Source organism: Canis aureus, chromosome 12 (genome assembly GCF_053574225.1).
Source record: "Canis aureus isolate CA01 chromosome 12, VMU_Caureus_v.1.0, whole genome shotgun sequence".
Classification (NCBI taxonomy): Eukaryota; Metazoa; Chordata; class Mammalia; order Carnivora; family Canidae; genus Canis; species Canis aureus.
Genome location: NC_135622.1, coordinates 10,194,216 through 10,221,629, shown reverse-complemented (window position 1 = coordinate 10,221,629; position 27,414 = coordinate 10,194,216). Strand labels below are relative to the sequence as shown.

Genomic DNA, 27,414 nt, shown 5'->3' with positions numbered 1-27,414 from the left:
CCCTGAGGCTTACAGTCTCCTACAGGAGCTGGACATTAAACAAATCACAGGTGGCTGTGAGCGGACAGTGGTGTGGTAGCTGGGAGGGCTTAGAACAAGGAGCTAGAACAAGAACAAGTTAGGGGAGGCTCGGAAGTGATAGAAGGAGTTGAAGTCAATCCATAGATTGCTAACAAGGCAGACTGAAATGCATCTTTATCTGCATTCTGCCTCCGTTAGAGTCACTTCACCTACCCACCTCTTGAGGCTGACTAAGCAGGTGCACATCCTCTAGAGTAAAAGTTGAGTGATGATTGCATTGTAGAAATTAGAGCCGGTGGGCTGGTGGGGATGTTCATGTGTGTGTGTGTGTGTCCTGTTACGGCATCCCAGAGGACAGAGGCTGTAATCTGGCTCTTTTTTTCTTGCCTGTAACACCAGAGAGAAAACTTACATCATAATGCTGCACCTTGTTGATGCTTCAGTGCTCCCGACTCAAGGGTGATTTCTGAAGCACTTTGTTACCCTGGGGACAATTCTAAGTCCTCAGATCTCTTTTTCTTCACCTTGGGAGTCTGGGGCTCTGCAGATAGATCACTCTTAACTGCCTGGTTGAATTGAATTTTGACTCCATTGGATAGCAAGCCAATGAACAGGCCAACCCCCTCCTCACAAGCTATCTTAAGGTTTATAGCCGAATTGTTACTATAAGTATTGCCAAAAGACTAGGACATTTGCCAGAACTTGGCTGTCTTACAGAACTTTTCTTTTGCAATATAACTTCATCCACAGTAGAGTTATACAATTACCCAAACCTTTTTCCAACTGAAGTAAATGAGAAGCTTTATATCCTCTATTCCGAAATGTGATTCATTAAAGGACACTTGGGGGGGGAAATGATGTAATACAACAAGCTTCTTCATGGCAAAACAATTCCCTGGATGTCTGAGGTAATTGGAAAATTCAAGGCTGGTCCCTAAGGTGCATACAGTTTATCCAGCAGGTTTGAGAGGACTAGGATTTTATTTTATTTTTTTCCCCAAGTGGTATTTGGATAAATGACAAATATTGGCATTGGGGGGAAAGGAAGTCTGGCTTATAGAAACAGACACCAAGGAGATCCAAACTAAAACTTGTACCAAATTATATCTTTTTTTATTCCACAAAATGTTGATTGAACCTCTACTATGTGCCAGGAACTGTCCTACATGGAGACAAGGTAGTCAATAAATGTCCACAGAGCTGCCAGTCTCATGTGAGAGAACGAACATGAAACAAATAGAACATGTATGTGAGGTGGTGATGAAGCCGGGTAAAGGTGATATGGAGCCCTGGGGGTGGGGCATTGCTATTTTATACAAGATAGTTAGGGACCTCTTCAATAAGATGATGTTTGACATAGGAGCAGAAACCTGAGGAGAAAGAGAAAGAATCATTAAATAATTGTGAGAAGAGCATTCCAGATGGAAGGGCAGTGATTCCAAAGGCTGCTAATGAGAGTATGTGGCAAGTTTGAGGAGTGCCAAGTCAGCTGGTTTGGCTGGAATAGAGTGACTCGGGGTCAGGGATAGGAAATGAGAGAAGAAAGGCGAAAGATTTATACGATCTGAAGAGTGGCACAGCGGTTTGGCGCCTGCCTTTGGCCCAGGGCGCGATCCTGGAGACCCGGGATCGAATCCCACATCGGGCTCCCTGCATGGAGCCCGCTTCTCCCTCTGCCTGTGTCTCTGCCTCTCTCTCTCTCTCTCTCTCTCTCTCTCTCTCTCTCTCTCTGTGACTATCATGAATAAATAAATAAAATCTTTAAAAAAAAAAAAAGGAAATGAGAGAAGAGCAGGGAGCTGGGGTGCGGGCTCTTGCACACTGATGTCAACACTGGCTTTGTTCTAAGATGGGAAGCCATTGGCAGGTGTCAAGCAGAAGAGTGACATGATCTGAGGTATTTCAGAAGGACCTCTCTGACTCCCAAGGGGAGAGCAGGCTGCAGGAGGGGAAGGGTGGAAGCAGGGGAGAAATCTTGGGGTCTTACAGCAGGGAAGCAGCAGTGGAGGTAGAGAGCAGTGCTCGGCAGGTGTATTTTGAAGGGACAGCCGAATGGACTCACCCATGGATTGGATGTGGTACGTGAGGGGGGACTCAAGCATGTTTGCCAAGCCATTGACTCTGTCACCTGTAAGAATGAATTTGGACTTTCCTTTTTTAAAAAAAAATTTATTCAAGAGAGAGAGAAAGAGAGAGCATGAGAGAGCACACTAGCAGGAGTGGGAGAGGGAGAAGCAGACTCCCACTGAACAGGGAGCCCGATGCAGGATCCTGGGATCATGACCTGAGCCAAAGGCAGACACCCAACCAACGGAGCCACCCAGGCACCCCTAGACTTTCCTTTTAAAGAGGTGGAACAGACTGCAGGAGAAGCAGTTTGGTAGTGGAGGCAGGTGGGAAGTGAACCAGAGATTGGGAGTTCTGTTGTGGACATCTGAAACGTGAGGTGCCTGGGATACGTTCAAGTGGAGGTGTTAAGGGATCCCTGGGTGGCGCAGCGGTTTGGCGCCTGCCTTTGGCCCAGGGCCTGATCCTGGAGACCCGGGATCGAATCCCACGTCGGGCTCCCGGTGCATGGAGCCTGCTTCTCCCTCTGCCTGTGGCTCTGCCTCTCTCTCTCTCTCTCTCTCTCTCTCTGTGACTATCATAAATAAATAAAAATTACTATTAAAATGTAGCAAAACTGAAAAAAAAAAGTGGAGGTGTTAAGTCATGGGATATACTGCTTTGGAATTTGGAGCAGGAGATAAATGTAGGAGTTTTCTGTGTCTAAATGGTATGTAGAGTCAGGAGAGGAGAAGATCATCGAGGGAGGGGGAGGATGTGGAAATGCAAGAACGGATCGCAGGGCCATCCAGTGTGTAGGACCTGGGAAGATGACAAGGAACTGCAAAGACAAGGAATCAGGAAAAATCAGTGAGACAAAACTAAGGAGAGTGATGCCGTGCAAACCAAGTGAAGAGAATGTTTCAAGGAGAGAAAAGTGATCAGCTGTGTTAAATGCTGTTGATAGAAACATCAGGAACTGATCATTGGGTTCCATAATGTGGGCATTACTGGGGACTCTGAGCAGCGGTTCCAGATGAGGAAGAAAGACTGATCGGGTCAGATCTAAGAGGGGGTGCGAGGAGAAGTAGAAATAGCAAAGAATTGTTTTTGAGATTTTTTTTTTTTAAAGGGAAACAGAAAAATGGAGTGGCTGTTGTCAGAGGGGGATGAAAAATGTTATGGACTGAATGTGTTCCCCCCAAATTCATAGGCTGAAGCCCTAACCCCCAGTGTGACAGTGTTTGGAGACAGGGCCTTTAGGGAGATACCTGAGGTCAAATGAGGTCACAGATACAGGCCCTAATGCAGTAGGACTGGTATCTTTATAAGACGAGAGGGGTGCCTGGGTGGCTCAGTTGGTTAAGTGTCTGCCTTTGGCTCAGATCATGATCCTGGAGTCCTGGGATAGAGTCCCTAGTTGGGTTCCCTGCTCAGTGGGGAGCCTGCCACTCCCCGCTACTTGTGCTCTCTCTCTCCAATAAATAAATAAAATCTTAAAAAAAAAAAAAGAGATAAAGAGACATTCAGGATGTTGTGTCTGCACCAAGGAAAGGCCACGTGAGGATACAGAAACCAGTGGCCATCTGGAAGCCAAGGAGAGGGAGCCTCGAGAGAAACCTTCCTCTTGAACTTCCAGCCTCCAGAACTGAAACAATCTTGTGTTGTTTTAAGCTCCCTCCCTCACCCCCGTCTGTGATATTTGGTCATGGCAGCCCTAGCTAATAGAAAAATCAAGGGAAATCTTTTTTTTTTTATTTTTATTTAAGAGGGGGTAATATTGTATCATGTTTATTTTCTGAAATGAGCAGTCAGTAGAGGGGGGATTTCCTGGAGCAATGTTCCTGGGTTATGGAGATGGAATGGGTTTAGCATATAAATATAGAGGTTTGTTTTGTTTTGTTTTTTAGATTTTGACAGAGCAAGTGAGAGAGAGAGCATGAACAGAGGGAAAGGCCAAGGGAGAAGCAGACTCCCCACAGAGCAAGGGGCCAGATGTGGGGCTCCATCACAGGACCCTGGGATCATGACCTGAGCCTAAAGCAGGTGCTTAACTGAGCCACCCAGGCGCCCCAGAGGTTTGCTTTTGACAGGGATGTAGGCGGATTTGTAGTTGTGGTGGGAGGGTAGGAGAATTCGTTTCTTAATCCTTTAATTTTTTTGGTGGAATAGGGGAGGCAAGATCATAAGTGGGGAGGGAGAGTTGGGTAGAAAGTGGAGTTTGAGAAGTATGATATAATTGTCTAGCAGAGTGGGGGAGCAAACACGAGAGAGATGTCAGGCAATGCCAAGAGCCCACTGAAATTAGTGGTCATAGATTTAAGTGAAGCTAAGTCCTCATGCTCTTGTGTTTTTCTTCAGGATCATCTGGTTGGATTAGATGAAGATTCAGATCCAACCAGGGGTTTTGTCACGAATGACAGGGAGACCACATGCAAGAGAGTGGTTATAATGATGGTCTGTAGGGCAGCTCAGGTGGCTCAGCGGTTTAGTGCTGCCTTCAGCCTAGGGTGTGATCCTGGAGACTGGGGATCGAGTCCCACGTCAGGCTCCCTGCATGGAGCCTGCTTCTCCCTCTGCCTGTGTCTCTGCCTCTCTCTCTGTGTCTCTCATGAATAAATAAATAAAATCTTTTTAAAAAAATGATCTGTAGAATCTGAGCTGAGAGAAGATGAAGGAAAGCACATGTGGGTATGAGGTAGTGGGATCGCTGCATCGTGGGTTTCAGGAGGAGAGTTGGATTATGATAGTGGGTGAGCTGGAAACACAGAATCTGGTGGTTGTAGGATGCTTGAAGTTGAAACTGTGCAGAGGGTGCATCTGGAATCCCCCCAGGTCTAGGGGATGACTGACTGGTTAAAGTAGGGAAAAAAGAACAGAGAATCAGCCAGGGAATTAGGAAGTGTGTGCAGATATTGAATTACTCTGAGACCATGAGGCATGCTCCTGCCATGGCAGCAAGCACGGTGCTAAAGTCTTCAAGGAATGAGGGGAAATGATGCAGGGCTGTGGAGTTGGCTGGGAGGGCAGCAAATTATAGAAAGGCATGAGCCTCAAGGCTGGCCATTTTTTTTTTTTTAAAGAGGTAATGGTCTGGAACAGGGTTTCTCAACAGCAGCACAGTTAACATTTTGGATTGGGTAATTCCTCGTTGTGGAAAGCTGTCCTGAGCGGAGCGGCGTTCCAGACTTCTACACGATAGATGCTAGTAGCACCGGCACCCAGTCATATGAAGAAAAAATGTCTCGAAGACTTGGTTAAATGTCCCTGTGGGGCGAGATCACTCTTTGCTGAGAAGCATTGATCCTAAAGTAGCAGTGATGAGCCCACAGGACACCTACCTGACCTCGGGGCCCAGTGGTTATAAGGAGTGAGGAAAAGCAAGTAGCTAACACTCTGTGACCCCAAGAGAGGGTCACAGGACCATCACTGTCTTCTGAGAAGAGCAGACTTGGGTTAGAGAGCACCCGAAGGGATTCTTCCCAGAAAAGGATGAGAGTACAGTGAATATTTTAGGATTTACAGCTATGCTGTAGCTCCCATCGATCAGCCCTGAGGAGGAAATAAATGTATTACACGATGACCTGTGTTTACTTCACTTCCTTGGGCTGACCCATCACTGCTCAGGAGTCACCTGCTTCTTAAGCGGATCTTGCAATGCAGATCTAATACACGCCAAGTTTTGCCATAGGAGAAATCCAGAGTCCCAGAAGAACACACCATGTATATCCAGCGAAGCCCTTGGCAGAGATGAGGCACCAGCCCTACATGCTTCCTCTTCCAAGAATTCTCTTCAGGCTCTCACAGCCAAGCAGGCACGTTCTAGGACTTAGGGCTTCTAGCTACCTTCCCAGCTTTACAGACAGAAGTGGAGACTCCTCTCTAAATAACAAAGGGTTGAGAGGGAGGAGGATGAAAGGAGCTAGGTGCCTGGCATGTGGAGAACTCATGCCATAAAGGGGGGGGTGTATTGCTCCCCTTTATTTACTTACTACTTGTACACCCTTGGCCAAATAGTAATCTAGGCTTACGAAGACGAGATGGAGTGGTACAGGGGTGAAACTGGGGGAACTGCCCCTAAACAGCAAGATCACATTACAATCCACTTGAAGTGTGCTAGGGAAAAAAGGAGAGACGATGAAAGGAAGTTTTAATTCTTTAAGGGAAACAGCAAACGTGTGGCACCGAGAGAAATACAAGAGTTACAGACCTAAAAGTCCAGAACTCCACTACCCCTGGGATCTCTTGAGTCCCAACAGCACAGATCGCTCTGTTCCAACATGAGAGAAGGGAGCCTCAGGTGTAGAACAGACACTGCCACCTGTCACGAAGAGAAATGCGATGTCTCTGGTGCCCAACCAACCATCCATCCATCCATCCAATTAGCACATAACTCCCAGAAAAGGACTGAAACTCAGAGAGTAGAAGATAAGGTAATTTGTTTTTAATTCTATTCATTTCTTCAGCATTAGTCAAGGTCTGGGGTCCTCCGGTACCATGAAGTTGCTCTGGCTGCAGCTCTCGCAGGCTGGCCACCTGTCCAGGAAGGCGTCAGAGGGCCACAGTCCTGAGCAGACTCCTTGGTGCGCTCTGCCCACCTGTCCACGTGCATTCCGACTTCTCCGTGACCTTCCCACAGCACGACCAGTGCGGGCGACCCGGGTGGCCTTTGTGTCCGTGGCCACAGCCTAGGTACCCACCTGTGTGGTACAAAGAGGAGACAAAAGACAACCATTATCAGGCTGACCGTGGAAACTAAAGTTTCTGGCAACAGGTTGACTCGTGGATGTGAAAATATTCAATAAAAACCTGGCGAGAAAAAAGCTATTTGATGCCTCGGGAAGAGGACGCTGGCCAAGGATTGAAGACTGCAAATCAACAAAGGTTTGCTGAAGTTCCGAGAAGAGTGTTGTTTTAACATTCTGCTAACTTGGGGCACCTGGGTGGCTCAGTGGTTGAGTGTCTGCCTTCGGCTCAGGGTGTGATCCCAGGGTCCAGGATCGAGTCCCGCATTGGGCTCCCTGCATGGAGCCTGCTTCCCCCTCTGCCTGTGTCTCTGCCTCTCTCTGTGTCTCCGGGATCAGGACCTGAGCCAAAGGCAGATGAGCCACCCAGGCATCCCAAGCATCCAGCTCTTGATCTCAGCTCAGATCTTGATCTCAGGGTCGTGAGTTCAAGCTCTGTCCAGCATGGAGCCCATTTAAAAAACAAAACAAAACAAAACAAAAAACAACTTAGATCTCTTGCTTGAGTCAACTCCCCTCCCTGCAAGAAAAGAGCCAGATCTGGTCAACTGATTTAATCACCCACTTCCCCATCCCTGACGTGCTTGGACTTTCTTTAAGGTTTTAAAAGCAACAGAGCGGGTTTGGATTTTTTACACGGCCAGGTTGCTGGAAAGGGTAAGGAAGCAAATCGAGCCACCCAGGGAGAAGCACAGGGCTCTCCTAAGATTCATGAGCTGTATCCGAACTAAAAGGACTCAGAACTTTTAAGTTTACTATTTGACTTCTCAGAATAAAGAAGCTTTAAGTGAAATTTTTAGAACTGTAGTGTATTTATATGCACAGATTATATCGCTATAGAAAGAAAGCCTGAGTCTGAGTATCCTAAACCTATGGCATGTGGCCGTGGACCCCCACCGCTGGGAGACAGGCCCGGGGGGCTGGGGGGTAAGGACTTCCCAGAGCATTCCTCCTCACCTGGCATGGTGCCTCCACAGGCACAGCGAGCAGTTTTCTGGCCTCCGCTGGAGCAGAACGTGCAGCAGTGAAACACACCTGGGTGTGGGCGATGCCTTTTCCTCACGGTCACGGTGAACGGTGAGCCCTTCAGTGTTCAGAACAAGAGCAAAGAACAGGCGACCCTATGAGTCAACAGGGACGGTGCTGAGCATCACCCGTGCTTAAACACAGCCTAAGTCACAGGGCCTGGCCACGGGGAGACAAGGACAGCAGGAGGGAGACAGACGAGGGGACAGGGACTAGCTGGGTACTCAGCTGGGTGGCCCCAGCCACAAATACAGTGAGAGTCAAGGACCCTATGCTGCCCGTCTATCATGTGGCCCTGATACACGAATGACCCCAGGCTGTGTTTTGTGTCCCCAGTGTCACTATCTTCTCCGTTCTCGAGGAGTCTCGGGGGTCACTAGTAGAGCGCTGCAACCACAAGCCTAGGCCATCCTGTGATCCTTCCTCCTCCCCTCACATACTGAGCCTCGCTCCCTTCCTTCCACCCCTCCGTCCTGGACATAATCAATTTTCCCACCCGATTATTCTCAGTCTGTGAGGATAGAGGCCAGGGAGAAAGGTAAAGAGTGTGTGGTTTAATAATTCTCAAATTTGAAACTCTCCTACCCTGCCCCTTCCTTTCCAGGACAACTTCTGTTCTCCACTTTCCATCCTTGTTAGACAATAAAAATTAGAGCGTAGCTTATGTGTCTATCCCTGAGCGAGAAGTACGCAGTCTGCAAAAGCACCAAACAGAGAGTCTGGCACATGAGACGCCTTTCAGATGTTCAATCTCTCTTCCTTTCAAGAGTTTATGATCCGCCTTAAAAACAACTTGGAGTTCAAAGAAAGGAGCTGAAATTCTAGTTTTGCGTTATAGGTACTGTGTACTGTGGGCGATGCTTCCCATGCCTGAGTGGCTTGGAAGAAAGGCGTAAGAATGTACTTGAAGGGACCTAACCCACTCCGGCATATGTGATTAGACAAGCAGTAAGTGGCTATAGAACAGGAGTCTTCCTGGTGCCCACACCACAGGCTCAACCTATCACACCACAGTGTTTTTATCATCTCTGTCGGTGTTGCTCTCTGGTCGAGGAAAACCTGAGACGACTCGAGATTCCATTGGACATGCTGACTATTGCCCAGTTTTTAAAAATTTGTGATCTCTGAACCAGAAAGTGTAATCCTTGTCTGTAGAGGTGGTGCAGTAACCCTGGTAACAGCAACGCACACATGTAAACAGGCTAAAGGGTTACGAGGGCAGATGGTCAGGCGGGTAGATGACTGGTCAGTTGCAGGGAGAGGGTGTAACTCCCCCAAATTGTGTTCCAGGACGTCTGCTCACGCTCTGAACCAAGCCTGGAAAATTCTGAGCTAGATTATATTGCTTGAATGTGTGTGCCTGTCCCCTGGCAGACTGCCCCCCTGTGATTAAGGTGCTTGCCCAAATGAAGCATGCTCCCAACTGGGACACTGCCAGGAGAAAGGCGAAACAGGGATAGAGTTCTTATGGTCACCGGCAAAATCTGGGTCATTTCTAACATGGAGAGAAGACAGAGAATCCTACTCAATCCGTCCGTACAGCTGATCCTGGGCGACATGTCTCTGCATCCCGAGACGGGAGAGGCCAGAGGAACCAGGGAGAGAGGTGGCCAGGGAGGCGCACACAGGTCCTACTCACCTGCACATGCTGCTCTTTGATGCAGACCAACACGGTATAGACACCAGGCTCCTTGGGGGTGTAGGAGATGTAGTACGACCCATCCTTGTTATCTTGTACCAGCGTTCTGACCGGACTGAATATAGACGGGGTTCAAAAAACCACTCGCTCTCACAGGCCGGCTGCAGCTGCCCACCACTCTAGGATGCAAACTCTACACCATTCAACCCATTATTAATTTGAAGTGTCCCCCAAGCAGAGCGCTTCTTCCACTGGTTTCGGAAATTAATTTTACAATGTAGGGAAGTGACATAAATGCTGATTTTAATCTGTTGTACAGATGAATTGCTTTGAAAAATGCTGCTGTTCTCTTTGATGGGCTTCTGTTGTACCCTCCCTCTCTCCTCCCTCCTCTCATTCCAGACACATCTAAATATACTCCCGGCACAACGCAAAAACCATTCCATCTAACGTGGAGTGTTGTTTCAGACAATCTGATGGGGGGAGCAGACCTCTGGGAGCGAATGGGGTGGTGGCATAAGACCCGCACAAGGAAAACACCTCTGCTCCGACTGGCCATATCACCTTTTTTAATAGCATCTGGAGGGCAGAAGAGGGGGTGGGTAGGACGTAACTACTGCAGGTGCACCTCCACTACCGCGAAGGGCCTCGAGTGTCCAGTTTCATCATCACTTATCACCTTGACACCTGACTGTGTAGTACACACCTGTCTTTCTTATCTTTAGGGACTACTGCGACTTGCACGCTGTCTCCTCCCCTGCCCATGCTCTCTCCTGCCGAGTCCTTACAAAGCAGGGTGAAAGAGGCTGTCTGTTTCTCCCGGGCTCGGTGGAGATCTGCGGAAGATAAACACCCACTCCTCACCTCAAAGGCCAGCCGCATCCCCAGAACGGACACCCACCATCTTGCTACTTCTCTTTAAAACAAAAGCCCATGCTTCCTGTTTACTGTAATCGCCCTGCTCCCTTTCTCTTCTCTTCCCGCTCTGTCCCCCAGAGCATACCCCTTGGGAGTCCCTCCTGGCAAGCCTGGTGCCTCTCAGCCAGGTGCTGTTCTTGGATCGCACAGGATCATGAGCCTTAACTGCAGCTCCCAAGGGAGCTTTGAAAATACTCCGGATAGACCTACGTGTTCAGAGTAGAAAACCTCCAGACCCCATGAGGGAAGCTCGTAACCCCCAAAGCTTCCCTCTCTGAGCTGCAGATCATGCTGTAGTAGGCAAGGGGGTACAGCTGATCAGCGTGGACTCCAGCACCTGTGCCAAGCTGCTGGGGGAACATTTGATAGGTACAGCCTCTGGTCCAGCAGATGCAAAGGGCCTTCTTGACTTGGGGCTCATGGACTGCCCTGTGGTCTCTGGAAGTCTTATGGGGAGTCTGAGAATCTCCTGAAGTGATGTGCCCAAATTAGTGGATGTTACTTGGAGAGAGATCATTCTCAAAGAGATCCATGACCTCCAAACAATGAGAAATTCCTATGCCAGAGTCAGGCTGTGTCTATGGTACAGTCTTCCCAACGGGACTGACCTCTCACATACATATGGTTGAATAACTGCCTCCCTTAGGAATAGAAGGGTCAAAGGAAACTGTTTCCCCCCAATAAACGAAATGCCTACCATCAACTTTTAAATGCCAGGATGTGGCTTCCAAAAACCAAGGACACAGAAGTACGCTCTAACCCTGTCTTCCTCACTCCTCTGAAACTCTTTGGAACTTGACCCAAGCATTCTGGGTCCTGCTCTCCTGCTCTCCAGGATTTCACCCCGGCCTCTCCTGTTATCATCTTTGGGCACTGTCTCTGCTCTATCATCTGATCGAAAGAGCATGCTCCTTGAGGTCCTTGCTAGTTACGACTTTGATCAACTGGAAAAGGGTCAGGCCTCACCCCCGTATGGAATACTAACTGGACCCTGCCAAGAACAAAACAGAAAGCAAGGGCAAGGGAGGGGTCACTGTCCTTTAGATCAGTATGGCTCTCTCCCTTGGTAAACTGGTCGGCAGGGAACTCTTTCTAGCTTAATGAAGGCCCCGGCTGAAAATGCCACACGTCTTTAAACGGCATGTCCCCGGCCACTGCCCTCTCCAGGCCAGTGGGAAATGCCTTCCTACCTTCTCCTTGAAGGACGCACTTGGCCGGATCGACCTCTTTGGTGTTGATGGCCCCATAAACTTCATAGCCGTGGCAGCGGCCTGCTTTCTGCTGAGGAGAGAAGCATATCTTATCGTTTACTCCAGGATGGGTGCTATATTCGACTTTGTTCAGCTTTGTGAGCCGTTCTACTACCACCCCCTTGGTGATGAGGATCTCCAAGTCTGAGCCGCTGGTCAGCAGGTGCTCCGTGAACTCCACGCCAGTCCGCATGTCTGCCAGCAGCTGCTCTAGCTGCGCCTTCTGCAGCTGCAAGGAGTTCTCCTTCTGGACCCGGATGTCTTCCAGCTGCTTCAGCAGCTTGTCCCGATGCTCCTCGATGGCCTTGATGTAGCCCTCGGAGAACGTTCGCACGTCGGCCGCCACAGCCTCCACTCGCTTCTGGAGGGCAGTGTTCGTCCCTCTGATCTGCGCTAGGGCCTCCTCCAGCGCCTCCACGTGCGGCTGCGTGCCCCTGAGGAGCTCCCGCACGGAGTCCCCGTGCTTGTGGATGACATTGCTCGTGAAGTCATAGGGATGCCCCCGGTGCTCCCCCACCACGCAGTCCCGGCACACAGGCCGGTCACAGAGCTCACAGAACAGCCTCAGCTCCTCGGCCGGGTGTGCGGGACACAGAATGGGCTTCCCGAGCCTGCTGTAGCCTTTCAAGTCCTTTAGGTCCACCATCGTATGGTAAGTCGTTTTCTTCTGCCGCCTACAGGCAAACAGAGTCAGGAGCAGGAAATTAGGGGCACGATTCAGTGGGGGAACAGTGCAGCCGTCTTCAGAGCATGGGCTCTGAAGCCAAACCAGTCTTGGATTTAATCCCTTGCTCTGACCCAGTTCCTCATCTGTAAGGGGGACAGGGGCAGAGTAACACCTACTCCCTACTCAGAAGGGCTACCACATCGAATAAAATGATAGTAGACTAGGGCTCCCTGGCCTGGGATGCGACTCTGCCAAAGGTGGCAATGCTAAGGCTACGCCCTGGAACTTTCTCTCAAGAGTTAGTTTGGCAAGTTGAGACAAGAGCCACGGCCTACTCCTTCAGCAAGCTAGAAGTGAGAGCATGGGGGGACCCCAGTCACCAAGAGACAGAAATTATGCCACATGGCACAGCAATAAACCCCCTGCAATTAAAAAGTGTCTAGGTGGCTCCCACAGAAAGGCTCCTTCAACTTTCACTTGAGATTTTGGTAAAGCATTTCCTTGGACCAGCGCCTGCATCACCCAAAGCAGCAAGCTAGAACTTGCCCCAGGAGTCATCGGCATTATTTGCAAGAGTGAAATCAGTGGCCGGTAGAGTCACGGCTCCCTTTTCTGTAGCCCTCTAGAGACTCAAGGAAATCCCCCAGGAAACACAGGGACTATGGAGAGATCCCCCCGTTAGCATGGTATCAACTTGGAGCTTGCACGCCTATTCTGGCACCAGAAGAGTGGCTGTAGAGAAAACAGGGTCAGCTGTCTAGCTGGCAGAATGACAGTGGTAATTACAAGTTAAAAATAGGAAGACTGAAGACTACTAACGTGTTCTGTTGGTGAGACCAGAAAACAAATGGAAGGCAGAATTTTAAGAACTATTTTAAGCTAATCCTAAAACCTTGGCTATTTTATATTCTGATGTCCTAGAATGGGGGAGGAGCTTGAGAAAGGACCAAGAGTGATTCATGTGACCGACTATTCACCGAATGCCATAAAAGACATAAATCTGCACCCCAACAAGCACCGATGGGCCAACTTCACCAAGCTCCAGAGTCACCACTCTAGGGTGCAAGGCAAAGGCTGCGGTGCCCCCTGCCCCTAATACCACTTTATACTGGGAGGCAGCATGGATTAGTAGAAAGCACAGAATAAGGTCAGAAGAACTGGATTTAAACTTGGGTTCTGTTATATGCGACCTACCCGCTGTGGGACCTCGGCAAATCACGTATTGCTGAGCTTCGGTTTCCTCAAATAACAAATGGGAGCGAAAACAGGGCCTGCTTTTCTATAAGAGTTGCAAGGCAACAAATGAGATCAAGGCCAGGGGCTACGCTATTATTTTCATTCTTCTCTGTTTATCCAGCACCCACTACAATTATTCACTACACAAATGACTGATGATCCAAGGAAACTGTGAATGTGCTTTGCAAACTGAAAAGAACTATGCAAGCCTTTGCTTCTATTATTACTAGGGGTGTTAGGTAAGGCTGCAGGAGTTACCTGCCATTCTCAAGTACTTCTCAGAGCCTTCACTGCTCTTTGGCCTGACATGGCATTCGAGAGGGCTTTCCTTCCCATCTGCTCACCAAGGGATTTCTGGCTCAACACCTCTTTGTATTCTGCTTTGAAGCTACACCAGGTGGGGTGTCCCGTCTTTACCTATGAGCCTGGCAGCAGAAGTGGCAGAGATTGGCTTTGCAGGTCTGACACCTCTTCTCCACTTTCCTGTCGCTGCACAGGTCACACACCAGGCCCTGACCTTCCCCACGAAGGCTCTCCAGCATCACATCATTCATGGCCAGGTGATCTATGGTTAAAGCCTTCACTCCACCCATGGGCAGGTCCACCTGAGCGTCACATACCGGACAGAGGATGCCGATCTGGGGCTGCAGACTGGGTGGCTTGAGTTCCTGGAATATTGACCCCTCAGAGCTTGTGTCAGAGTCTCCCCCTCTGATGTCCACCACTGAGAAGGGTTCCAGCTGCTCCAGACACGTGGTGCACACTGTGTGCAAACAAGGCAAGAGCCTGGGGGCTTTGAAAAGCCCCATGCACAAAGGGCAGTGAGTCTTGCCTGAGTTCCCGGGTGCGGTCCCACCGGGGGGTTTGCCCACGAAGCCCAGCTGCGGCTTCCTGTTTTCTGACATATTCCCCACGCTCGCGCCCAGTATCAGGAAAGGCGCTGGGCAGCCCTATAAGGGAGCAGCAGGTGCTCGAGCGCGCCCACAGACGAGGCTCCCAGAATGCGAGCAGAGACCATGGGGGCTCGCGCTCCGGCAATGCAAAGGGCAAAACGGTAGGAGATCCGTCGGAGGACCCACCCGCGGCTGTCCCGAGGAGGGCCGCCGCCTCTCCACCGCATCCCGTACCAGGCGCGCGCACGCCCTCCGGCACCCCCGCCCCGGCCTCCTCCCCGGAAGCGCTCGCAGGTCTAAGCCCCGAGCCGGTCCCGCCGCCAACCCCGGGCCCCCCGCGCCCGACGCGCGACCAGCCCCCCGCCCCCGCTCCCTCCCTCGACCCGGCCCTCCGCGGGCGGCCCACGGCGGCAAGCGCAGCTCCTCGGCGCCGCCGCCGCCCCTGCCCCCGGGCCCCTCCCGCGCCCACCCCAGCCGGGCCCCGCTCGGGCGAGTCCAATCACCGTCCGGCGGGGGCGGCCCTCGCCGCTGGGGGCCCCGCCTCCCGCCAGAGTGACAGCAGCGGCCTCCAATAACGTCTGGAAGTCCCACATCTTCGGTCCACTCCGACGGCGAGGGGCGGGGCCAAGCCAGGGGCCGCGGGCCGGGGGCCGGGGGGCGGAAGAGAGAGGGGCCGGGGGCGAGCGGCATAGTACAGCCAGCGTCACCCTCTTACGGGGACTGTCTATCGCTGTGGCGACCGGAGAAGCCAGGGGACCCCTTAAAAAGCCGCGCTGATAGGCCATGGGGACGACCTCCTTAGCGCCCTCGGATTGGGCCCACGGACCCAGACTGGGCCCTCCCATTGGCGGGGCGCGCTGTCAGTCGGCCCCGAGCTCAGCGCACTGCTTGCTGGGAGTTGTAGGACGAGGCGCCTTGCGGGCGGCGGAGGCCTCGCTGGCGCCGACGGTCGGGCCTGCTCTGCGGGAGTGAGCCCGCTGGTCCCCTCCGGGCCTCCCCGGCTTAGTTTAGTTCAGGAATCCCTCGGGCCTCGCGTGCCGGCCCCGGAAGCTTCGTTTCCCGGGGCTAGAGCCCCCGAAGCCCTGGTGAGCGTTGAGCCGAGGGCGAGGGCGAGGGCGGGCCTGCGCTGGGGGAGGCGGGGGCCGGGCCCGGGAGCCGTTGTTTCCCTCCGGGGCCGCGGCGGAGGCTTCGGGGCGGCTCCCCCAGAACCCGACGGCTGTGTGTGCCCGACGCGGGGCCCGTGGGTCCGGGCGGGGCCGGGGCGGGGGCCGGGGCCGGGGCCGCCGCGGGAGAGCCGAGGATGTCCGATGGCGACCGCTTTGTGGGCTCACGGGCGCGTCAGGCGGCGGCCGGTGGCCCTGGGCCCTGCCCCGAGTCTCCTCACCGGAGCCTCCTGATGGGGCCTGGGGGCTCTGCCACGCCTGCGGTCGGGGGCCTGGAGCTCCACGGCGTCCAGCACCGGGAACACCCAGCGCACTCCCCTCCGAACTACTGTTCCTTCCTATCTCTGAGGCCTGATTATCTGTCTCCCTGCCGGTTTGGTTCATTCGCCTCCCCTGCTCCATCTGGACCCCTGGGCAGCTGCCTCATTGACGTCTGCATTACTCATCTCATGCCCCAGGCACGGTGCCTGCAGCCTAAGCTTACAAAAGTAGGGAAATCTGAAGCACACAACACGAAATAAAATAAAACTTGACTCCAAAATGCGAAGACTGTAAACATTTTTAGAAAGGAACTGTTGCCCATCTCCAAAATATAACATGTCAACGAGTCCAATGCCGCTTTAACATTTTTTTTTTAAAGATTTATTTATTTATGAGAGAGAGGGAGAGAGAGAACATACACGGACTAGCAATCAGGGAGAGGAGGCAGGAGGGAGAGAGAATCGTCAAGCAGACTCCTCACTGAGGACTGAGCCCAACAGGAGGCTTCATCCCGGGACCCTGAGATCGCTGACCCCAGCCGAAGTCAAGAGTTGGCCACCCAACTGACTGATCCCAGGACCCCGAGATCGCTGACCCCAGCCGAAGTCAAGAGTTGGCCACCCAACTGAGTGATCCCAGGACCCGGAGATCGCTGACCCCAGCCGAAGTCAAGAGTTGGCCACCCAACTGCATGATCCCAAGACCCTGAGATCGCTGACCCCAGCCAAAGTCAAGAGTTGGCCACCCAACTGCATGATCCCAAGACCCCGAGATCGCTGACCCCAGCCGAAGTCAAGAGTTGCCACCCAACTGCATGATCCCAAGACCCTGAGATCGCTGACCCCAGCCGAAGTCAAGAGTTGGCCACCCAACTGCATGATCCCAAGACCCTGAGATCGCTGACCCCAGCCGAAGTCAAGAGTTGGCCACCCAACTGCATGATCCCAGGACCCGGAGATCGCTGACCCCAGCCGAAGTCAAGAGTTGGCCACCCAACTGCATGATCCCAAGACCCTGAGATCGCTGACCCCAGCCAAAGTCAAGAGTTGGCCACCCAACTGCATGATCCCAAGACCCTGAGATCGCTGACCCCAGCCGAAGTCAAGAGTTGGCCACCCAACTGACTGATCCCAGAACCCCGAGATCGCTGACCCCAGCCGAAGTCAAGAGTTGGCCACCCAACTGCATGATCCCAGAACCCCGAGATCGCTGACCCCAGCCGAAGTCAAGAGTTGGCCACCCAACTGCATGATCCCAAGACCCTGAGATCGCTGACCCCAGCCGAAGTCAAGAGTTGGCCACCCAACTGCATGATCCCAAGACCCCGAGATCGCTGACCCCACCCGAAGTCAAGAGTTGCCACCCAACTGAATGATCCCACAACCCTGAGATCATGGACCCCAGCCAAAGTCAAGAGTTGGGCACCCAACTGCATGATCCCAGGACCTCGAGAACACTGACCTCAGCCCAAGTCAGGAGTTGGCTGCCCCACTGACTGAGCCCCCCAGGGACCCCCCAAGTGCCACTTTCATATAAAAATTACATGTGATTTCCAAAAAAATAAATATGCCTACAAGGTCCTAAAATAGTCCTTACCTAGATTTCTTTAGCTTCTCCTTGTCCTCACCTACTCTGACTCAGAAATCTGCTTTCGACTCTGGTGTGCTGGAGTAAGTCACAAAAGCCATGCAGACTTGTGTTTGCTATATATTTTTGGTCTGAACTTTACCTGATGCTTGGTGATGCTCTGCTTCATCTCTTATTCATGCTCTATCACATTTCCGATGGTAGGTGTTCCAAGCTTCTCTTGTTTAAGAACTGCTTTATAATTTACACGTGCATATTTCATGTAATCATTTAACAACTCTGTGAGGAAACAGTCTCAGGTCTGGTGGCCACGCCAGGGCAACACATCTGAGACTTGAACTCCTGTGCTAGATGCCATGTTTAAGATTCACCTCTAACTTCCCTTTCCTTTCGTAGCTTCTTAGGCATCTAATCCCTTATATACTGAGCAGGTAACTGCCTTTAATTGAGTGAGAAAAAGCAAAGAAAAGCAACACTATCCAGAGAACTCTTTTACTTTCTACTTAAAAATCTATGATTTGTTAGTGTGCCTGGGTGGCTCAGTCTGTTAGGTGCCTGTCCGACTCTTCATTTTGTTTTTTTTAAAGATTTTATTTATTTATTCATGAGAGACAGAGAAAGAGAGAGAGAGAGAGAGAGGCAGAGACACAGGCAGAGGGAGAAGCAGGCTCCATGCAGGCAGCCCGACGCAGGACTCAATCCCGGATCTCCAGGATCAGGCCCTGGGCGGAAGGTAGTGCTAAACCGCTGAGCCACCCGGGCTGCCCCTCCACTCTCGATTTTGACGCAGGTCGTGATTTCAGGGTTGTGAGATCAAACCCCATGTTGGGCTCTCCCTCTGCCCTCCTTCCCGCCAAAATTAAAAAATCTGTTTTGTCACACTTCCTCTTATGCACATCCTGACTGCCTCTCTTCTGTTCCTCAAGACCTTTGCTCTTTATTCCAACCTCCCCTGGCTCTTCAAAACCTTGCTGCTCCTGCATTTTCAATTGCTTTTTTACTAGCATGTTCTTTTTACCAGGAGTTATGATCAAGTCCTAAAGGAGGAAGCAAATCCTTGACTGAGCTGGCTTTCCACCTACTGACTTTTGTGACTCTCGCTCCTCTATTTCTCAAAAGAGTAGTCCCACTTTGTGTTCATCACCATCACCACCCATTTCTTTTCCACAGTTTTTGAACAAACTGCCAACTCCTCTTTTCCATTGAAACTTTTCTCTTGTAGGTTATAAGTGGCCAAGTCACTGGTCTTTTCTGAATATGCAATTTCTTTAGTACTCACCATAGTTATGTACTTCATCATCCTTCAGATTTGCTTCCTTCTTGACTTCTGAAATGCTCTACTCTCCTGGCCTTGGTATCTCTTGGGCTGCTTCTCCCACTCTCCTTCCTCACTTCATCCTCTTTATACCCTACCTTCTCTCTACATGCCCTCTTACACAAATAATTCCCAGATCCACACTTTCTTCCCTGAACTTTGGTCTTAACTATCTATTCTAAATCTGCATCCAAATGTGTCCCCATCATCAAGTCCCACATACCTTAAACTTCACTGAACCTTTTTTCTCACTAAGCGATACTCTCTGAATTTTTCTATTTTATTCTCTAAAGGATATCATTAGTCTCCCCTCTATCCAGCTTGAAACCTTATAGTGCTCCTGGCTTCTTTTCTCTTTTTCCATAGCCAGGCAGGTATCAATTTCTTTCCATCCTCACTGCCAACATCTTACTGAATAGAACTTTAGGATGATACAGGACTTTCACCTCAATGTTGTAATAGTCTCTGGATTATCCCTGCCCTCTCTTTTTATTTTTTCGGTCATTCCTACAATTTTTCCCCAATTAATTGGGAAAACATGGTACAAGGGAGTCTTTTAAAGTTTCTGTAGCTCCCCATCTCCATAGGATAAAATCTGGATTCCCTATTACACACATAAAACTGGCCTTTTAGGGATGCCTGGGTGGCTCAGCAGTTGCATGCCTGTCTTCAGCCCAGGGTGTGATCCTGGAGTCCTGGGATCGAGTCCCACATCAGGCTCCCTGCATGGAGCCTGCTTCTTTCTCTGCCTGTGTCTCTGCCTCTCTCTGTGTCTCTCATGAATGAATAAATAAAATCTTAAAACACAAAATGAAACAAAAACAACTGGCCTTTTAGTTATCCCCTAAACATTGCCAGACACACTTCTTTTTTGCCAGTTTTGTCTGCAGAATCCCTTATTATTTAAACCTATCCTTCCTTTGACGTCAGTCCTGCTTTACCTCCTTGAAACTCGCTGTTACTTTAGGGCTTCAGGTGTGAGTTGCAATGGTTTTTTTCCTATACTTTCCTCTTTTCAGTTTGTGTTACATTGTAGTAGTGTTTTTATTATGTATGTACTATACGTATATACAGGTGCATGTATATATATAGATGCTACCCACACATGCACGCACTTTGTCTCTGTATTAAGAGAGAAACCCTTAGCAACCAACCTAGTGCCTAATCAGTAGACCTATAATAAAGGCTTGTTACTGATGAGGCAGGAAATGATGATGGCAAATAGAGGAGAATAGACAGAACTACATGCAGCCAAGACTTTTGTGGTTAGTGCAGACCATAGGCGATGTGGGGTGAGATCACAGGAGAGCATTAGTTACGGATTCTCCTTTCCCAGAATCAGTTCACCATTTTGCTCCATGCTCACATACATATTCATCTTTCTGGGGACCCCGGGGAAGCAAATAGAAGGAAGTACAGAAGTCACAGGATCACAGGAACAGTACTGATTAAAGTAATCAGGTCCATCAAGGCATCTAAAGAGCTTGAGCCCACTCTTGTAGCCCAAGACAAAGTACCGGGCGCAGGAAGGATGGGAAGGCAGGTCTTGATTGGACATTTTGATTGATTAGCACTATCAGACACTGCACAAGTATATAGAAAGTGAACCAGAAAGCTATGTCAGACTTAATCGTTCACCACTGCACCTCACTCATCATCCTTCTTGCTTGCTTCCTTCAAAGGAAAGAGAAGCCTTGTAGGATCTGTGCTCTGAAGCCTAACCTCATCTGCCTCCACCCTCTCCTCCGTTTTCATCCTTTGCTTCCTGGTGGATTTTTCTTTCAACGCATACTCGTGCTTCAGTCCCCTACTTTATGCTCCTCTCTAGCACCTGATTTCCTTTGGCCTCTTAAAAAGAATAGTCTACATTTGCTTCTCTTAAGTCTTCTCCAGTTTTACTCCTAAACACTTGGATCTGGCTTTAGCTGTCACCACTCCTTCGAAAATTGCTTTCTCCAAAGTCTCTGATAACTTTCTACTTGTTAAATCTACCGGATACTCTTCAGGTGTTACTGAGGAGAATTTGCCATAGTTTTATTTTAAGTAAGTTCTTTGCCCATCTTGGGGCTGAAATTCACCACTTGGAGATCAAGAGTCCTATGCTCTACCAACTGAACCAGCCAATCACCCCTTCTTGTGACATTGACAAGTTTCTTCTCAAAACTTTCTCCTCCCTTGGTGCCATAACGCTATTCTTGATTTTCTTTCTACTTCTGGCCTCTCTAACCATTCTTTTTTTTCTCCGTGCAGAGCAAGACTTCTCCCACCCAGCTCTTAAACATCAGTATTTCCCAGAGTCCTCAACCCTATTTAAAAAAAAAAAAAATCTTCATCCACCCTTGATTGTTGTCAGATTTGGAGGTGGTGTTTCCAGAGCATTAGCCAGAGTTTGATACAGGGGCTCTTTTTAGTGTTATCATTATTACCCACATCGTATCTCTGAATTTACTCCTTCCCTTCCATCCCCACTATTCCTACTTTAGTTCAAGTCCTTATCATACTTCATTTGGATTATTAACTGGTATCCTTGTTTCCAATCCATTCTCTATAGTCCTGTCAGGTATCTTTCTGAAACTCCAATTGGATCATGATCTTCAGTGGATCTTCAGGACCTTCATTTATTCATTAAATATTCTTTAAGCACCTGGAATGTGTTTTCCCTGAATGTCTTCGTGGCTTGCTACCCCCTGGAATAGTAATGAGGGTGGGGCCTTTTGACTGTGTGCCAGGCTACATCATTGTTCTAGGACAAGCAAAAATCCCTACTTTCATGGAAGTTATCTTCTATTAGGGACTAACCTTAACTCTACCTCTGCCTGCTCCTCAACCTCATTTCTTCTACTGCCCCACCCTACCTTTTCTTAAGGAGCCTGATTCCTAAGAGAGTCTTTATTGCCATCTAGTGGAAGGAGCTGCAATAAAATGCTATACTACTTAAAAGTGTGGACAGTGCACACTTTTATTTTCCTTATTTTGAACTGAGATGGCCAAGAGAAAACTTGGTTGCATTGCGTTATGGCTGCTTTGTATCTCATCTAGAAATTCACTGTATCTTGAGATGTTATTAATTGTGAGATCTAACAAGTATAAGTAGTTCCTCATAACTGATTTTATGTTAAGTGGTCAACTCTTCAACCTTGAGAAGGTGTAGGATGAAATGGCTAGAATGATCTGAGCTTTGGAGCTCTCCTTGTGTAACTTCTTTTAGGTCAGACTGGAACTGCATGAGACATAAGTTCCATTATTACTTAATTACCCACCCTTTCAGAAAAAATTCTCCAGTCTTCTTTAAGATCTTTTAGCTCTTCTCATTTGACTCCTAGATGTTCTGCCCTGACCCTGATCATTCCAGAGTTGATGTAGTCAGGAAGCTGCACCCAATCTTAATTGGTTTGGCATAAATATAAGCTATTCTTAGACTGTACTTTATTACACACTTTATTCATCTTTCTGTGAATTCCTTTTTTTATGTTTATCAAATAATAAAGCTTATTAACCTTTCTTGAAATAAATGTTTCATAAAGCACCTGATATATTAACATATTTACTAAAAAATTAATGTGGATAAATGCTTTGTGATTACATTATCTTTATATAAATTTATCTTCCACATAAAATATACATAAACTGGGTAATAATAAAAAGAAAATGGCACATTTAGTGATTGGATTTTGAATTGTATATGGTGATAATTCTTGTGATTAAAATTAGAGCAGCGGTTGTGGATTGCTCATACTGGTATATTAGAGAACAGATATTAAAAGGCATGTTTTAAATGAATAAACAAACAAAAGGCAGAATCACACCTGTTACACAGAGAATAAACTGATAACCGCCAGAAGGGTCGGGATGGGGGATAGACAACATGGGGAGTGGAAGACCCAGGCTCCAGTCATGGAATGAAAAAGTCACAGGAATAAAAGGGACAACATAGGGAACATAGCCAGTGATATTGTAATAGTGCTGTAGGGTGACAGCTAGTTGCTATACTTAACAGTGAACATAGCAGAATGGTTAAACTTGTCAAATGACTATGTTGTACAACCGAAACTAATGTGATGTATCAACTGCACAAAAAAATTAACAAAAAAAAGAAGAAAAAATAAAAGGCATGTTTTGCACTCTTTATAGTACTGCATCATAATTTAACCTGTGCTCTTTTTCCCCTTAGGATTATTTTGTTATTTGTATTTAATGAACATGTCAACTTGTAAGATTAATCGTGGAAATTTTGATTAAGAAGAGACCCTTTGTCTGGAATACATTTGCCCGCGATGTCTTCATGGCGTGTTCCCTATCAGATTGGTAAGGCTTTGAAGGCAAGGACCATTGTCTGTGTATTCATGGTATCTAGATGCATGGCTGGCCCATAACTGGAGCCCAATAAATATTTATTATATGGCTATATGAGAAAATTGAGGCACAGCTAGGTAAAGACATGCTCTGAGGTCACATAAAGTTGCTGGAAGAACTGGGGCTTGAATCCATGTCTTCTGACTCCAACCCTAACACCTGGTCTCCAATCAGTACAGCTCTTAGTCCAGACACCTGGTTCCCCTGGGCACTTTGCTTTGGAAGGAACTACTCAGTCCTCTCTCCAGTCACATCCCAACCCAGGGGACAAGGAATACTAAGAATACATAATCCTACTCTATCTCCTCCAACTTTGCCTCAGGAGTGGTCAAAGGGCAGCTGTTGGGGATAGTGGAGCTTGATGGAATCTGTTGGGGTGTCCTCTATTGGGTGGAAAGAGAAAAACAATATAGCCAAATACCTGTTTTTCTCCTTTTGCTCATGACTCCTCAGGAGCCTTAGGGATGGGCCTATCTCCATAGTAAATCTACTTCCTATATATTAAATGTTGTTTAAACTGACAATCGGTACCTACATAGTGCCGGACACTGTACTGGGTATTTTTAAATGTATTTTCTCATTTAAATGTTATTGTTACTTAATAAGGCTCGGAAGTGACTTGCTTAAGGACCCACAACTAATGAGGTGCAGAGCTAAATGCATTACCAGTTTCTTCAGGAAGTGTAGACTGCATTAATGTGTGTGTGTGTAGACATATGTGTGTATATAGATTTTTTTATTGAGAAAATAATGTTTGATAAAAACATGTGACTAAAAGAATGTAAGTAAATCACCATGCCTTGAGTCAGAAATAACCAGTTAAGTTTCTTTTGTTAAAGATACCCACATATTTTAAAACTTACCACCAACAATTTTGAACTTTATTTGGAAAATTTTAGATATATGCTATACACAGTGGAGAAAATATAATGACCTTCCAAGTATCTCTCATTCTGTGTCATTTTTATTTCAGCTATTCCTCCAACTTTCACCTTTATTATCATTTTTATTTGTTGGAGTATTTTCTCCCCCCCTCATTGGAGTATTTTCAATCAAATTCCAGACATCATGTCATTTTATTAAATTATATTGAGATTATATTAAGATACCTATTTGAAAATATTTAGTTATAATGATGGAAAATATTTTGACTTTTCATGTAGAAGTCTTTTTTTTTTGTTTTTGTTTTTGTTTTTATTTTTATTTGCATTTATTCTATGCAGAATTTACTCCCGGGCCATAAGTTTTTGTTTCTTCAGTTTCCTCTGGGATATCTTTTTCTTCTGTGCAACCTCCTCTTCTGGTTTAGGAACAATCGGCTCTTTTTCAGTAAGAATCATCTCAATGTGGCAGGGAGAGCTCATGTATGGATTAATCCGGCCATGAGCCCTGTAGGTTCTACATCACATCTTGGGGGCTTTATTCACCTGGATGTGCTCAATGACTAGAGAATCTACATCTAAACCCTTAAGTTCAGCATTACTCTCTGCATTTTTAAGCATGTGCAGTAAAAATTCAGCACTCTTCTTGGGCCACCGACCCTGTGTCCAGCCCCACTGTTTGGCCTGTGCACACCTACCAACTCCACCATTGTAGCGACAGAATGGCACACACTGCTTCTGCAAAGTGACATCTTTCAGATACTTGGTGGCTTTTCGAATATGCATACCCTTGATGGCCAGGGCAGTTTCACATGTGTTCTTAAAGTGAACACGAAGATTTGAACCTCTTGACTTGCATGATTTTGTAGGGTTTTCTGGGTCCAGCGAGTAGGGAACAATCTCCGGAGGTCACCTCAGGCCGCTTGGGGGAAGAGCTCATGTAGAAGTCTTAATTTTAGAAATACAATATATAGTTAAATACAAATTTTATTTGTTTTTTAAAATTTTATTTATTTGTTCATGAGAGACACACAGAGAGAGGCAGAGACATAGGCAGAGGGAGAAGCAGGCTCCCATCAAGGAGCTGGCTGGGGGACTCAATCCCAGGACCCTGGGATCATGCCCTGAGCCAAAGGCAGACACTGAACCGCTGAGCCACCCAGGTGTTCCCCAATTTTATTTGTTTTATTTTAAAATTCCCTCCTTCACTTCAAAGAAAACTCAGATGGGAGCTGGGCATTTAATAGTGATTTCTGTGACTATAAGTAAAATGTGTATGTATGCAGCCTGTGTCATATCATGCTGTTTTCTTCTCAGGATTCTGTGGGACTGTATGGGCCACTTTCTGGGTTTTTTTCTTTTCCCTTCCTTTGCAAGAGCTCTTCAAATGGCAAGCAAATAAGTGCCTTTTTTTTTTTTCACTTCTCTGAATGATATAACCTGAAAATGATGAATATAAAAGGGCAGACTGTGATTTAATGTAGTGCCTTTTCTGATTCAAATGACAGCTAACTTTTCTGAGCTGAAGTCCACCCGCATCTTGGTAATAGCCTTTACAGCATGAGTAGATTATAATATATCATGGCTTATAGAGAAGTCTATACATTAGTTCCAGAAATGCGGCTAGGAAATATAAATAATTAATGTTCCTAGTTGCATGGAAGTATATATAATCCCCAACAACTGAGGCAAAGCCGAGTTATTTATTTCTATATTGACAGCAACTCTTTTTTTCTTAAGTACCTATTTTCTAGGTAGCATTTAAATCTGCACTGCATCTTAATAAATTCTTCATATTTTTTTTTTGTAGACTGTGCAGGATGTGAAAGCTTTTTCTCCTTTTATTAATGAGGAGTACATGGTGTTTTCAGGAAACTCTGGTGTGATAAATCCCTTATATTATTCAGTGCCTCTCTTTTAGACAGAGTCCCATCAGGAAAATCTCTGGAGTGATAGTATCTGGAGGACTGAGCTGGAGAAGGGGCTTGTAGGGAGGATGCTCCTAAGTATCTTTATGAGAGGAGCTGAGAGGTAGCAATTGAAGTGGAAAGAGGATTCAGAGGCTTGATTGGAACCTGCATTTGCATAGCAAAAACATTTTCCTTATATAAATATCCAGTGTGGCTGGACTGCTGTAGACTTGGGCTATCCAACATGTGGCTTTTGAGCACTTGAAATGTGGTTAATTCACATTAGAAATGGTTTAAGTGTAAAATACATGCAGGTTTTTAAAAGATTTGTAATGAAAAAAGGAATGTAGAATATCTCAATAATGTCTTACACAAATTGCATGTTGAAATGATAGAGATTATAAATATATATATATATACATATATATATTTTAAAATATAGACTTTATTTTTTAGAGTAGTTTTAGATTCACATCAAAATTGAGCAGAAAGTACAGAGAATTCTCATTCTGTACTCACCCCCACCCCCTGCCCACCTCCCCTTCCACCACCCCTAGTTCGTTTCCCAGAGTTAGGAATATTGACACATTTTTATCACCAAAGTCCATAGTTTTTATCAAGGGTCACTCTTGGTGTTGTACATTCTATAGGTTTTGACAAATGTATAATGACATGTATCCACCATTATAGTATCACACAGAGTAGTTTCACTACCCTAAAAATCACTGGTGCTTCACTTATTCACCTCTTTTTCTCCTCAAACTCCTGGCAACCCCTGATTTTTTTTACTGTCTATCATCTTGTCCTTTCCAGAGTGTCATATTGTTGGAATCATACAGAAGCCTTTTCAGATTGGCTTCTTTCACTTAATAATAGACATTTAAGCTTCCTTTACATCTTTTCATGGCTTGATAGCTTATTTCTTTTTTACACTGGATACTATTCCAATATGTGAACCTACTATAATTTATTTATCTTTTTTTTTAAAAAAGATTTTATTTATTTATTCATGATAGTCACAGAAAGAGAGAGAGAGGCAGAGACACAGGCAGGGGGAGAAGCAGGCTCCATGCAGGGAGCTCGATGTGGGACTCAATCCTGGGTCTCCAGGATCGTGCCCCGGGCCAAAGGCAGTCGCCAAACTGCTGCGCCACCCAGAGATCCCTTATTTATCTTTTTAAAAGTGATAATATTTTAATAAAAATATATTAATAAAATCTATTATTAAAATTTTTACTTGCTCATTTTTAACCTTTGTAATATGGCTTCTAAAATGAAATTGTATACACTGCTTACATTAAATTTCTACTGAACAGCTCTGCTTAGACTTTGGTAAAATGATGTTGTTGGTAGTTTATCTACAAAACCATCTTCTCATTCCAACACCTGCCTAAATTTTGCTGCCTACTACAAAGAGCATTCTCCTTCTCTAGGACTTGTCTGCTTTGGATTGGTTCCTTTCTGTTGCCCCCAAACTACTTGGGATTACCATTGTCCTGTCCC

The 27,414-nt window shown here is 47.3% G+C and overlaps 2 protein-coding genes across 21 annotated transcripts in view; one reads left to right on the top strand and one right to left on the bottom strand.

The window, feature by feature from the left end:
• Positions 1-6,496: 6,496 nt before the first annotated feature.
• On the bottom strand, positions 6,497-14,762 carry TRIM45 (tripartite motif containing 45). Of its 4 annotated transcripts, none has more exons than XM_077842691.1 (6): positions 13,966-14,760; positions 11,586-12,319; positions 10,184-10,313; positions 9,478-9,592; positions 7,770-7,933; positions 6,497-6,767 (listed from the first exon to the last, which is right to left on the bottom strand). In XM_077842691.1, the coding sequence occupies exons 1-6, from the start codon at positions 14,451-14,453 to the stop codon at positions 6,536-6,538; spliced, it is 1,863 nt and encodes a 620-aa protein (XP_077698817.1). In that variant the 5' UTR covers positions 14,454-14,760; the 3' UTR covers positions 6,497-6,535. The 4 variants fall into 4 exon arrangements, 2 of the variants coding, with proteins under 2 accessions (XP_077698817.1, XP_077698818.1); XM_077842692.1 differs by having other exon boundaries at positions 7,770-7,896; positions 13,966-14,757; XR_013348953.1 differs by lacking the exon at positions 6,497-6,767 and having other exon boundaries at positions 7,770-7,896; positions 9,478-9,656; positions 13,966-14,762.
• Positions 14,763-15,105: 343 nt separating this feature from the next.
• The window catches only part of LOC144280549 (uncharacterized), a 107,932-nt gene continuing 95,623 nt past the window's right edge, over positions 15,106-27,414 (top strand). For 6 of the 17 annotated variants that reach the window (XR_013348955.1, XR_013348967.1, XR_013348962.1 and 3 more), the window contains exons 1-2: positions 15,118-17,652; positions 22,939-23,072. Coding sequence is in view for 3 of the 17 variants with exons in the window: in XM_077842700.1 (XP_077698826.1) it covers positions 23,050-23,072 (23 nt within the window). In the remaining 14 variants the exon portion in view is untranslated. Of the gene's footprint in view, positions 17,653-22,938; positions 23,073-27,414 lie in introns of all 17 variants that reach the window. The other 11 variants (XR_013348963.1, XR_013348956.1, XR_013348961.1 and 8 more) reach the window with 6 other exon arrangements.